The sequence below is a fragment of the Cyprinodon variegatus genome, unplaced genomic scaffold (assembly GCF_000732505.1).
Source record: "Cyprinodon variegatus isolate N-32 unplaced genomic scaffold, C_variegatus-1.0 Scaffold225, whole genome shotgun sequence".
NCBI lineage: Eukaryota > Metazoa > Chordata > Actinopteri > Cyprinodontiformes > Cyprinodontidae > Cyprinodon > Cyprinodon variegatus.
This window is the reverse complement of record NW_015150678.1, coordinates 847,089-861,685: the sequence shown is the minus strand read 5'-3', so window position 1 is coordinate 861,685 and position 14,597 is coordinate 847,089. Positions and strand designations below refer to the sequence as shown.

The window sequence follows — 14,597 nt, the reverse complement described above, 5'->3', positions numbered from 1 at the left end:
CTGACACAGGAAACACGAGCGGAAACTCGGCCTGATCGAAAAAATTCTCGCCAGACTGGAGAATAGGCCCTAAAAGGGCAAAAAAAATAAAAATAAATCGTACAGTGTATGCCCGGCTTTAGTCTCTACACCAACTTTAGTTCTGATGTACTGCCAGCAGATGGCGTCACGTTTGTTCAAGCCTGCTCATCCCACATTGCAGGAACTAGATTTCCGTTCAAACGGGACTGAACACCATCAGGATGGACGATTGGTGAACAAAAACCATTTGATCATCATCAAATGGTTTTTCGTCGTTTTTGTAAAGGCATATAATGTGACTATGCACCTTTAAAATCTGACAGGACAATTAAGACATTAATATGCAAACAGGAGAAATACAAGCAGAGAGCAATTTAAGTGCTTTTCTTGGATGTCCAAGTTCCCTCAGTCTAAACTAGTCCTCCTAGCAGAAATGAAAAAGATGCTCCCACAGCCAGTCCCAGAAACAGGAAGAAGCTCATCAGAGTGCCGGCCGTCTCGCAGTCTCTGCTCCTCACCAACCTACCAACAGAAGAAGAGTCTGATCAGCAAAGCCAACATGAAGCTGACTGACTTTGACAGCTTGTTTGCTCCAATATTGATCATTTTCATGTTGTACAGCAGGTGGCGCCAGTGGATCAAAAATATCACACAACAGATTGGAAAAGTTCCACCAAATTATGCTTATTTTAAACACTTTGGGAAAATCTATTTGAATGGATACTGAAATTTGGGAAGCTTTAAACAACATTTGGGAGATTTTAAGAAAAGTTTTTATAGGATTTTTTTATTTATTTATTTATTTTGCAGCCTTTCACTGTTATCTTTTAGTGCAGCTGGGTTCTCATAGTGAGCTCTTTATTATCTGTCTAATAGTTTTAGGTTTCCAACATCAGGTTTTAGAAAAGTTTAGGTTGTTCTGGTCACATCAGCACTAAACAAGTAATTTTACAAATTATCTATGAATACATCCCTTAGTCAATAGCATGTAAAGCCCTTTTAGACTGATAAATATCTTATCAGCTCTGTAGAGCATATGGAAACCAAAAACTAGTTTCTATTTTATTCACTGGGAGCCTCTATAAGTGCATCCTGTGGTTAACTAGGGATGAAACAAAGGATTATTTTTGCCAATTGATTTATCTGCTGGAGATTTTATTTAATAACTGATTAACAATTGAACAGCCAAAGGTGCCTAAATGATGTTCATACAGAATTTAAATTAGGTGACGTTAAAAATATGTAACCTGAGGAGTTCTGAATAAAGCTTAGATTAAAAGACAATTTTTTATCTAAATGCGAAGTCGGTTATTTTTTTGCACGTTCAGCCTAATTACTGCTCTATGTGAGTTGATCTTTCATTCAATGTCTTGAACTACAGTCTCTTTACTCTAGTTAATTAATTACTAATTATTAATTATATTAATTACTGAATTAGTTTTGGATCATTTCAGTAATTGTTTCCGCCCTACTTTGTGTTTCCAGTAGATTAATTAATGTCCTCATGTCATCTTGTTTTAACTTTTTTTCCTTACAGAGCAAAAAAGCAACAAAATTGTGAAATATTTCATATGAAATTAAATTTCACATAAAAACTGGTCTGTTTAGGGTGGCAAGACATTCTTTAGGTGTTATAACTAGGGTTAGGGAAGAAAAAAATCGATTTGAGCTGAAATCACGTTTCTAACATTTAAAGATTCAGAATCGATTCTCATTTTTTTTTTTTTTTTATGATTTTTTTTGTGTGTGCAGATGTGCCTTATCAGGCACCGTAGTGTTTGGCGAAACCAATGAGCAGCGTGAGCTATGCACATGCAAGCGTTAGCCTAGCAGGCTACAGAGTGGTGGGTAGTGTTGTGTGAGCTACTGTGTTTGTTGCCGCTAAAGTACGGAGGACGAAGAAAAAGAAAAATTCAACCGCCTCTGCGGTCTTTAAAAGCAACCATTTGGAAACACTTTGGATTTTACCTTCAACCCGGCCCGGGTAAGAAAGGGCTTGACATGACTGATGCGATTTGCAGAGATTGCAACGGTAAAGTGAAGTATTTGGGGAGTCCTTCAAATCCCCGTTCTCAGAGTTGTTGGTAGAATTTACCTTACGGTGTTTACATTATTGCAATAGGTAAATAAAACATTTACAATTATAATTTCTTTATAAATGTACTCTTCTTTCATGCCAGCAGACTGGAATAGATCCTGAGAATCGTTTTGAATCGTAAATTAATCGTTTCTGAATCGAATCGTTTGGATTTAAAAGAATCGGGGGAAAAAATCGAATCGTGGGAATCCCAAAGATGCACGGCCCTAGTTCTAAACTTTTTTAAAAACATTACTAATTTATTTTAAACTTATCAGAAAATCAAAAACTATTCTCAGTGTTGTTAAAATACATACAGATTACTATAGCTATATGAATGTTAACGCTATTCTTTTGATTTTGATACACAGACACGCAAACTTTTTGCACTAAAACCTCCTTAATCCAGCAAAGTGTTTATTGCACAAAAATGTGCATTCAAGGATCATTTATAGAGTAACAGAAGGACATAAGGCCGAAATTACCTGCTTAAATAGTCAGCTAGCCTATATTCTGCTCCTTTACAGACAGTTTTAAAACAGAACCTTTAGTCTTCCTGTCACAACTGCCTTAAAAGATTTTTTATTTTGAGAGCATGAATATTTCTGTAAATCTGTCCTTCTTGTTATCACCTTTTAAAACCTTGTACACCTCAATAATAGTAAGTAGCCTGTTCCTAAATCCCAAAGCTTCATTTATCTGCTTTTTCATACATATTTTTGTTCAGTGCTGCTATTTCTAAAGCTCTCAGAGAGACGGAGAGAAAAAGGGAGGCTCTTATGATGCGTAGTACTCACTGTGGAGCATAGGACATGCAGAGGCTCGCCAGGTAGCCATTGGAGAAGGAGAAGAGCGCCATGATGACAACAAAGTAACAGTCGTGCTTGAGGAAGGTGAGCTTTGAGGTTTGGATGTTGCACATCAAAAGTAGTGGGACGAAGATCAGGCGGGACAGAACGGCGACAGGAAACAGACGGCTCTCTTTGGACGGCTGCAAAAGCATCGGTGGATTCAGTCAGAAATCAGGTCGACGCTTTAATAAACTTTCTAGCTTGCATCAAGAAACTATACAATATAAATATCTGGCAGCATGTAAACAGGGAGTCTACATACTGGGAGTCACGTACAAATCTTGGCAAAAACAGGGTTCTTACTGGCTGACTCGCACGTAATCAGGTCATAAGCTAAGAGATTTCCAGGAAGAGCGTCCAGTCGTGCACGTGCATCCACACAGTGCGATGTGGAAACTATAAATGCTGCCTAGAATGGACTGAAGGTGGGGGATAACGGAATTGTGACGATGCATTGCTGAATGTATGAAGTGTTTAAGACAGCTGTATGAATTTGGTTTAGTAATTAAATGTTTCCCCCCTCCGGATGATAAAATGGTGTGAATCGTGGCCTTTTTTCTGTCATAAGGGAATTCTACCAATGAGCTTCCATAAAACCTTTTTTTTTTTCCCAAACCGTTTTCTTAAATTAAAAATTTTATGTAAAAATTTTCCCTCAAAGGATCCTCTCAAACACTTCACTGTTTTCGTCAGCAGTCGACATATGCTGCAGCCTCAGCTGTTGGATAGAAAGGAGGAATATCCTAGAAGCAAGTCTGAAACTCACCCACTGAACGAGCGACGGTGCGCTGCGACCGGCTAAATCCATCAAGTTGAAGACGATAAAACAGCACACACATGTAAACACTTTGTCTGAAAGACACCCAAAAAAAAAAGACAAAAAAATCACAACATGGTCTCATGGAACCATCTAGGTTTGGTTTGTCTCCTCTGGGCTTCTGTAGAAACGCATCCAAGAAAGAAATCAGCCAGTGTTAGATTTTAGGACAATAAATACACAGAAAAATATTTTTTAAACTGATTTAGCACAGTAGTTTGCCAACATGTTATACAGTCATATTCAGTAACTCAGGCACAAATTAAAAGCACCTTTTCCAAAAAACAATCATACATTATATGAAAACCTTTTTTTTAATAATATTCTTATTAAATGGGTATATATTTACCGCTCCAGAGTACATTTTAAATAAGGTTGATGTGTTGCATCCCTGAAGCAAAAGAAAGAAAATATTCTGCTCTGCGTGGTTAAATAAAATATACTGGAAATTAATGTTTCCTTGTTTATTTCTCAGAAGTTCACATTTCCCAGTTAAAAACCTCTAAATATAATTTATTATTAAGTCTAAACCATAAACTCTAAATATAATTTTATATTTTTCAGTCTAAACCTTATCACGACGTCAGCAAACGCCAATTTCACACGTAGTCCTGATTTCCAAAAAACTTATTTCATCTTTGTTTTCGAACATAAAAATTTACTTAAAGTTAAAATGGTCTACGGTTATCATTTTTTTTAAATAGTTTTGTTCAAAAAAAGCCTGTAAACCTTGAATAAAACCAAGAGGCTTTACAGTTTCATTTGATTCAATATAACTGTTGTTGCAGTAATAATATCAATTTACAGAGAAAGACATATTTGAAAGTTTAATATTTAGATCATGCGGTAAATACGACATATTTACATATATTTATTTTACTAAAGTCTCGAAAATATCCCTGAGGTAGATGAAGACCTGAGTTTAATCTGTTTTGGACTCTTACTTTCAGAGATCATTCATAAATTGGAATCCAATATGGCCGCCTTGGCTAAACCTAGCGATAGCTTATAAGAACCGCAGCTTCAGTTTGAAGCTTCTGATAAGCAGCTTTAATTTAAAAAAAGGTTTTTAACTCATGTAATCTCATTTTAGAGACTTTAGCTACAGAGTTAAAGTAGAAAGAGCAGAGAAAAATACATTATTAGCGTCTAATGCTAATCACAGTTAGCCTTGATAGATAGCATGTCAGGTAGCAGCTTTTTGATCTTAGAACTAGACCCAAAATAAGTAAGGTTTAACATTAATTACCTTCTAGGTAACTAACACTTCAATTTTAAAATCAATAAACTTCTTAGAAAGACATTATATATCAGGTAAAGCTTATCCCAACTGTATTTTACTTGATTCATCATCTGTTTAATTGATTTAATATGTTTAATTGTTAAAAAATGACCAAATTATTGTCCTGCTAATAGTCATTTAATAAATTACATATTAAAACTACCCAAAAATCATGTTCATAATCTAAAATGTAAACAATTATTCTGTAATGTATCATAAAAGCTCAAAATTGAAAAATATAAAAACAACTACATGCAAATTCTAAAGTGAATTAACTAGCAACTTAATTCATCAGGGTTTATACGGGAATGATTAAATCTAATTGAATGCTGCTTTTTAACGCTCTTAGAACCAATTTTAATGCCAAAACATTGTGTACAACATGCTATTTTTTCTTTTTTAAACAAAAAATGTTGGCAAAATATTCCCTCCATATGATATATCTGACAAAATAGTTTTTATAAACATTTTTCTATTTTTAAATAGGCATTTTAAATGCCACATTTAATAATCACATTCAATTAGTTTTAATGCCCTTAATTTAAGTAATAATAATTTAACGACTTTTGATAATTTTTAATGACCCGCGGAAACCCTGTTCAGTTAAAAAATGTATTTTTATTATAATATCTTCGCCTAAGGGTGCATGGGACCTGAAATAATAACATCTGTTTCCTTTGTTTGATGAATGTCGTCTCACCCCAGTCTCTGTTCTCCGGGTAGACGGTTTTCACTCGGACGGTGATAACAGGAAACACCGACAGCGTGATGGCGAAGACCAACGTCACGCACAGAGCCATCACCCAGATCTGTCAGACAGGAAACAGCTGCTAAATGAGACGCACCAGGCAACAAAGGACTTTTAAACTCAGAAAAATAGGTTTATCTCGCCATAATCAGAACAGTGAGACGTTTAATCAGGGTCAACTCATCCAAGGTTCAACTGTAAAGCTCTTAGGAGACAAGTTTACCTTTTTAAAGACGGCAAAGACAGAAGAACGTTCACCACTGTCCTCTGGGACTCCTTTAGCTTCAAGGTCTTTAACGTTGCCATTCAAGGCAATTTTGTCTACAGAGGGAAAAAAACAAAATAATTTAAAGATCACTCACATCCTTAATAACAGGAATGTTAAACCAGCTGACACGACTTTAAGTCAGTCCAAGTTAAACCAACCTGTGCTGCTCATGAGCTTATTAGACAGATCCAGTTTATCAGCCTGATTTCTGTTCAGATAATAATTAGCAAATTCCTGCAAGACAAAGACCATAGACACATCATTAATAGAATGCCCTTTAAGTGCAGATAAATGCATCTGTGATAACGTTCTGATCAAGTAAGGTTTCTTTAGATCTGAGGACTCACCAGGTGCGGCAGCAGCAGGTAGCAGAGTAGAGTCCCCAACGTGGCCACACATGGAGTGACAAAGTATCCCAAGGCAGCAGACTGTGTGTCAGTTTTGCCTGCAGAGAAACAAGTGTTTGTTTTTTGTTTTTTTTGTTTTGTGTTGAGTTTTAGTTTTGTCATCTCAGCATAACTAGCTAAAATACTTGTGATTTTACTGGAATTAGGAAATTGATCCATTGTAGGCATCATGACCAGCTGGGGATCCTTACAAATCTCAAACAAACTCGCATTGTTGCATCACTAATGGCAGAAAATAGCTAACAGCTAGCTGCTATTAGTGGTTTTAATAACAATCGTTTTGTGTCGATGCATTGATCCAACAGCCGACGATCTAATGCATCGACATGTCGGCAAGAGTATCGATCATGTTTTTTTTCCTATTTTTATCCATTTGATCCTGGACGCAATTTTGACCCCCGTGCTGCGGTGGCGCTAAACCCATTTTGCCCTCCTATCTTGCTTCTTTTAGCCACTACCCTCTTTCCACTTCCATGAAGATAGAGAAAGTCCCGATCTTTGCAGTGTTTTGGAATGTTACTCATATTCAATAATGGTGTAGCTAAAAAGAAGTATTTCATTATTTTATCATATAATAATTATAACGGTTTATTGAAACTTTGATGTATTTCTGTTCTTACTCATGATGGAGCACAGCATGGCGACAGCAGCGAAGATCCCAGCCAGACCCTGACCGCTCATGAACAGCGTGCTGTAGCGAGGAGGAAACATGCCGACCACGCCAAAGAGGCTGCCCTGCAGCACGGCCCCGAACACTGCACACAGACACATGAGAAACAACAACAAGAGAATGAATCATTGATCGTTAGTGACAACGCCAAACCAAAACACTGCAGAATTGCACCAAATATATTTAATGCTCTAAACTACCATATCATTGCTTTTTTTTTGTTGTATACATCTGATGACTGCTGAACTTTAAAAAATTGAAATGTCATGAGAGATGTTCAAAACGAAATTTCGTTCTGTGTACACTGTGTACACCAATGAGAATAAAACTTGTCTAAGTCTAAGTTAGGATAGTTTTATTGAGCATTTTTCAAACGTGGGGATTTGCTAAACTAAATAAAAGTGATGATTCTGTTTGAACCATTCAAACCTGCACCTATGAAGGAGTTTTATCAACACTAGTTGTCAAAGTTCTGGGGGGTTTTTTTTGCATATGCACTGCCTTTTCCCTCCACTAGAGGTCGCTGGTACACAGGGTTACTTCCGGGTTTCCATAAAGAATGTAATTCTGGTACTAAAATTACTTATTCCTATCCTTAACTCATTAAAGAATGCTAATATACATTTTTAAAAATGTTTTATGACTTTTGTGAGACAATTTTGATGCTTTTTACATTTTCTCAGTTAAACTGCTTCTCTGGCGTCATCATGGGACATGCTCAGATCAGTCCGGTAAAATATGATTAAACCATCTTAATCTGTATTTTGGTTGTTTCTTTCTTTAGGTTACGCACTATATACCAAAAGGTTAAAACGAAAACATAAAACTAAATCGAAAAATTGGCCTCCAGAAGTAGCGTAGGATCCCGTTTCCGGTGCAGATCCGGCAGAGACGAGTGATGAAAGGATTTTTAGGCATTTATTTTCTCAGGAAATACATTATTAACCTTTAAAAATTATATTTTAGTATGTTTACCATTTTTTGGGGAGGGAAAACGTCAAATTAGGTCTTCTGAACAAAATAAAATTGAGGGTGTATATCTGGATGAGCGAATGAGCCGAAACGGATCGTGCTTCCGGGACGGATCGGGTAGTGACGGCTCTCCTGCAAACTTTCTAGAACCAACCTCTATGTTCCTGACCTCATTCTCATTTATTCTCAACCATCTCAATATCTGAATGCTCCTTCATCAGCTGACAGTCTTTCTGCACTGCAAAAACCATATAAAAATGAGAAAATATGCCTTAAATTAAGTGTATTTACCATTAATTTGAGTAAGTAAATGGGATAGTTTGCCAATGGAATTAGTATTTTTAGTCTTAAAATAAGATAATTAGATAATATGCACTTGAAATAAGACAATGCAATTGTGTTTTCTTATTTTAAATGTAAATTGTCTTGTTCCATTGGCAAAGTGTCTCAATTACCTCCTCAATTCAAGAAAAAAATGCACTTATTGCAAGAAAAAACAACCTATGTAGAGTGTGATCCACCCTTCCTTCAACCTGCCTGCCTCCAACTTTCCTCTGTTCATCCCGAGCCCTGGCTGAACCCTCCCTAGCATCATCATCATCTTCATCCTTCTCATTACTCCTTTCCTCACTCATGCACCTCCTTTCATTCCAGGGGAAACTTCATCTTCCGTGGCGTAATCCTGAACCTGGTCCTTCTTCAGTCATAACTGTTACTTTTCTTTTTAACCTTTCAAACTTCTTCCTGTCTCCTGAGTCTGTTGTGTTGATGGTTCAAACAATCGAACATCTTTTAGTGTAGCTTTCACCATCTCTCACTTGCTGTACCTTGCAGCGTCATACATGCGTCGCTTTGTTTTAAAAACAATATAAACATGAAAAATCTAACGGCGGATGTCTGGGGGACAGTGATTCGCCTACATGTTATGAATGCTGGCGTACCATAAAGAATAAATTAACAGTTTAGTTTGTGCCTTCAAGTCGTTGCCCATAGGAAGACGTTACTTGGATATAACCTAACGGAATATCTTTAGAACGGCTCCAAATGACACAAAACTCAGATGGGTGAGTAGAAAAACATGTAATAACGTTAAATCAAGAGGCCAATGTAAAAAAAAAACGGCGTTTCCCTTTAAGGAGTGCAGATCAATGTATGCTGTGTGACGCACACGTCAAACAGCCACATCGGCCGCAGCAGAGCAACAAGATGTCGTGAGCTTTTCCAGAGCTACATCATCACTAAAATTGCAATGTACCATCTTGGTTTTTTGGGATAAATTATATGGTGATCCATGTCAGATCACACCCCTACTGTCTTTTATAACTAAGGGTGTGCAAAAATAATCATCATGACGATGCATCACGATTCTAATTTTTGTGATCTACTGCATCGATTCTTGAAGGCAAGAATCGATTATTAAAAAATAAAATAAAAAAAAGAACAAATAAAGCACATGAATGGTTGGCACCCATCAGCCAAACCAAGTGCAATACAACTTCCAGTCCAGCAGATGTCGCTGTGGATGTGTTGACGCCCGCTGCTTTGTGTCACAAGCATTTCCGGCCGCGGGATACTGCGACGAGTCATTCGTAAACAAAATATGAAGGAGACTGAGAAAATTTGCCCCCCCAGCTCCATCACATTTCAAGTCAGATGCTTGGATGCATTTTGGCTTTAAAAACAAAGAAGGTAAAAATTAAATTGATATGATGCACGTCATTTGCAAAAGGGGAAATATACATTTGAATGTTTTCGTTTCATTGGTTTAAAGGACCACTGAGGCCATGTAAACGGCACTGACTATNCTTATTTTTTTCTAATTCACAAACTTTCAAGGATTTTACAGATTCATGGGAATCCTGGATTGAGAACAAAGCAGAAGTTTCATGCAAAACGTTCGCAGAACAAAAAGTTCTACCAGCATGCATCTGGTTATTAAGGAAAAAGTCTTTAAATGTGATTTGATTTCAATCAGTAGCCTATAAAACCTGCCAGTCTAGATCAAAACTTTTTTTTATTTTTTGTCCTGGGAAAAACAGATTTTCTTTGACATGACATCAAATTAAAAGGTTTCTTTGAGCACGCGTCTGGATCTGGACCCAGACGGTTAAAGAAACACGGTTACAGGAACGTACTGTTGATGAACCATATGGTTGCCATGGTGACCGAAAAGAAGGTGTCGGGCCGCATGTCGACTTTGACCAGGGCGGCTGTTAGGACGAAGAGGAGGAAGATGACGACCATGCTGACGGCCACGCGGAGACGCTCCTTCACCCTGCAGGCGATCAGCGCATGGTTAGCATTTAAGCAGGGCGAGGAACAACACGATACGACAAAATTATTTCCTGAAATATGAGCGAGTCGTCTGTGTTTTTCCACTCACCACTGATAGAGGAAAGAGTTGAGCAGAGCGAAGAGGAGCAGAGGAAGCTGGGAGAGCAGAGACATCCAGCTGTCATAGTTGTAGTCTTTCTGCACATCGTCAGCCGTGCCGTCGGTAACGTTGAGGCGCTCATTAAAGTACTGAAAGAAAAAATTATTTACATTTTAAATGCTTTATGTGCATTTTTCCTTAGCTTTGATTAAAGGTAAAAAAAAGCACCTGTGAGGCGGTGATGAAGAAGTTCCAGGGCAGCAGAGTTCCCACACCCAGAATAAAGATGATGACGGCGACCGCATGGCTGCTGCAGATGAAAAAATAAAATTAAACTCTCAGTGAGGGGATCGTTTTATCGAAGGTTTATCGATAGAAACAAGATGTCTTCCTCACCGATCAGAAGGTGGACTCTGTTTCTTTTCATTCCACATTTTGCTGCTTCTGTCTCTCTACTGCATGAAGACAATTCAGAAATGAAATATTATTGTGCATTTAGAGCCAATTTGCTGGTTATATGTCTGGGTCATCCTCTATTGATTATAACATATGAGGAGCTGGTAGAAATAAGAAAAACATAAATATAGAAATATTCACTATTAGTTTGTACTTTTCCAACTCTATACTATAAAACAGCCAAACATCCACTGCTGTTCAATTAATGTCATTTATAGAGAAGTAGAAATCATTCAGAGGCTGAAAAAAACAGCAAATTTGTCCTTAATCAGCTCTGATTACTGTAAAAAAATAATAATAAATAAAAAAAATATTTTTCTTTAATCAGTTTATTACTTCCACTCTAGTTTAGGGATGCACAATATAATCGGCCCCCTATCGGTATCGGCCTTAAAGCTGAATATCGGACATCGGCCACCCCACCGATATTTAACCCGATATTTGATCAGCTTCTGAGTTTCTAAAGTCTAAAAAAAGAAAAACTACTACTTCTTCTTCCTCAAAAACTTCTTTTTTACAGACTGAAAAACTTCTAAAGACGAGGGAAAAAATATTGTTACATTAAAATATCCCAATATCTTCATATGCTGATATATTGCCATTTAAAAACACCATATCAATCTCTTTTACTAATGAAATATTGCTATATGTCATCGTTATGCTACGAAATCCCCTGAAAATTCACCAAATGTTGCCATATTTTTATATGTTGATATATTGACCCGGTATCGATCTATTTTACTAACAAAATCTCAGAAGAATTTGCAAAACATCACGAGAGTTTGTAACAGAACGATGAAATTTCACGAGATTTTGAAAGTAAAATAGATCGATACCGCGTTTTTAAAAATCAATTTGATATCAGCATATGAAAATATATTTGAGTATACTATTTTTCAAAGTGTCAGAAATGGATAACAAAACTGCTGTTTTCAAAGACTACTTATCTTTGTCCAGCTTTAATATCGGTTATCGGCTACATGAGTTTTAAAATATCGGATATCGGCCAAAATCCAAATATCGTGCATCCCTACTCTAGTTATTAATTATTTCACCTGTCTAGGTGTTAAAAAAAAAGGGGAGGGATGCTTAACCTAAAGCACTATGCATGGTATACAGGAATGAGTAACTCTAATTTAATGCTCTTAAAAATAACTTTAAAGGCCATCAACAAGTACCCATGACTGTTTTATTTTTATGCCAATTAAGGCCTTAATTTTATTGATTTGATTTATTTTGCTCAGCCCACCAAATGTTGATAGTTGAATATTATCGCCATTACTGTTAATATATAGTAGAGATGTTACACAGTAATAAAATGTCAAGGGGATGGTAAGGGGGGGATCATTTAAAAAGGGAGATGCCATCCCAGCATAACTCCAGGACTGCATCCACTGAAATGGAAGCCTTTCCACTGTGAAAAATCCTAAATCAATCTGGGGTCCAAACATACATTTTATCAGACTTTCCATGTAAATAAAAATATTGCTTTCATTGTTTAATTTTCCCTGCAGTCATCCTTATTTTCAACAATTTCAACTTATAAAAAATATCAAGTAAAAACAGAAGTACAGCACTGTGATCAGAAAATTTAGATTTTTATTATTTCATATACTGATTTATGCTATTTATTTTTTTCATTGCAGTCTGTTTCACCTGCAAGGCCAAACAATGCCTGAATGAGGGGTGTTTGCAGACAGGACATAATTATTCCCATAACAAGCCAGGTTTATTCATAACATGTTACTGTCTAACCAAAGTGTCTGTAATTTGTTTTGACTCTGACTACTTTCCAATTATTGTAAGTAAGGTGGAAGAAACGCTGCCTAGATCAGAACAGGGCTGATTACCAATGATGAACTGTTCCATCTTTGAAAATATAAAAATAAAATGCAGACTGAGTGAAATCCATCGATCTTCATTTATTTAACTGGGCTGAATAGTTGACTTTATCTTTTTTCCCAAGACAAGCCCATACAAATGATCTTTCTCCAGAATCCATCCCTTTCTCTACTAATGATGTTTACAAACATAACTGCTTCTTCTCTAGGTTAATAAAATATATACAGAATAATAAAGAAAATATGGTGTTTTCTTTCAATCACAGTCAAAATTAATACCATGAAGGAAAAAAGTCATTTCTTTTTTCTGTATCAACATTTCTTTCTTTCATTTTAATGCATATTGTATCTCTGTACACCGCTCATCTGTGGTCTCTATATAAAGAAATCCAGCCTGCAAAGGCTGCAGGCAGCCTATAATGATGCTCTGCAGCTACTTTTGAAATGGCCAAGATGGACTACTGCGGGTCAATACCTTACATGCTGTTTTACGAAAGTCGATGTATAATTTTATCTGTAGGTTAAATGCATCTGGCAGCGATATTATCTTGTCACTTAGTGACACCAAATGTAGTGTAATCCAATACTAAGCTGTGGAGACACTAGTATTCCTGTCTCCTTAAATCTAATTGTAACTTGTTCTTGTGTTGTACTTTTCTACCTGTATTGTTTTATTTTTATCTTATATATTTATTGGACCATGAGTCCAGAATAAAGGCTGTCTGTCCTTTTATAATTTTTTTTTAATAGACACTAACTTGATTCAGGATAGAATAAAGCCTTCCACTATCAGGTAACTATGCAGTGAAATGCACTGAAATATTAAAACAAAACAAAGTAAAAGTAAAACAAAGAAAGCATATATTTATCATCATATACATAGTTTTAATATATAATTCTGTGCACTGTAACAATTTTATACAGCATTTTATTGGGGTTTTCTTTAAATAATTACCTGACAAATAAACAGGGAGGTTTTTGCTTCAATTGGAGCTAAATAAACAGCATTTGGACCAGGAGGAAACATATATGTTCATATTTTCCCCAACAACAACCATCCTTACTCTCTAAACAGATTATGATAGAAGCGGGCTGTTTTTTTTTTTTTTTTTGGGCGGTAAAATAAAAAGGAAACAGGAAGTTGACTAATCTACACATGTTAGATGAGTCAACGTCCACGTTATTAAGGAAAAAGTCTTTAAATGACATTTTATTTCAATTAGCAGCCTAAAAACTGCCCGTCTAGATTAAAAAACGTTTCTCAAGTGAAAAGGAAAAAAATATTTTTTTTATATTTGTCACAAATTATTTATAAATGTAGAGGAAAAATGTAGTTAAAGATTAAATCTAATTGATTTGAAGCCGGTTAACGCTTAAAATTAGTAAAAAAATTCTAAATCTGCCGAATATTTGTTTTTGATTATATATTTCTTTTAATAACAACGCGTACAAATGACAAATAGAAAAAAAATGAAGGATTGATAAAGTTTTAAGTTGTGATCATGGACACCCCTTCATTCTAATACCTCAAATAAATGTTATTATGACAGAGAAGCAGCTTACCTGAGGATGGATGAGGAGCTCCTGTTTTCAGTCGGTGGTCTAGAGAAGACCTGGACCCGCCAAGAACTGAATGAAGTCCGGTTTTTTTGGCGCTTGTGAAGATTGCGCTTTTTTTTTTTTTCTTTTTTTTGGGGGTTCTTCTTCTTCTTGGATTTATTGGCGGTTGGCAACAAACTTTTAGTAGCATTACCGCCACTTACTGATATGGAGCGTGGTTCGTGATGGACTAACATATACATACACACACACA

The 14,597-nt window shown here is 36.2% G+C and overlaps 1 protein-coding gene across 1 annotated transcript; it reads right to left on the bottom strand.

Annotated features, from left to right (window-relative positions):
- Positions 1 to 93: 93 nt before the first annotated feature.
- Positions 94 to 14,456, bottom strand: LOC107088629 (equilibrative nucleoside transporter 2-like). The gene is made up of 13 exons (XM_015380929.1): positions 14,348 to 14,456; positions 10,884 to 10,942; positions 10,716 to 10,797; positions 10,497 to 10,636; positions 10,249 to 10,388; positions 7,092 to 7,226; positions 6,412 to 6,509; positions 6,223 to 6,298; positions 6,020 to 6,117; positions 5,749 to 5,857; positions 3,716 to 3,801; positions 2,896 to 3,089; positions 94 to 543 (listed from the first exon to the last, which is right to left on the bottom strand). The coding sequence occupies exons 2-13, from the start codon at positions 10,919 to 10,921 to the stop codon at positions 432 to 434; spliced, it is 1,308 nt and encodes a 435-aa protein (XP_015236415.1). The 5' UTR covers positions 10,922 to 10,942; positions 14,348 to 14,456; the 3' UTR covers positions 94 to 431.
- Positions 14,457 to 14,597: the final 141 nt, after the last annotated feature.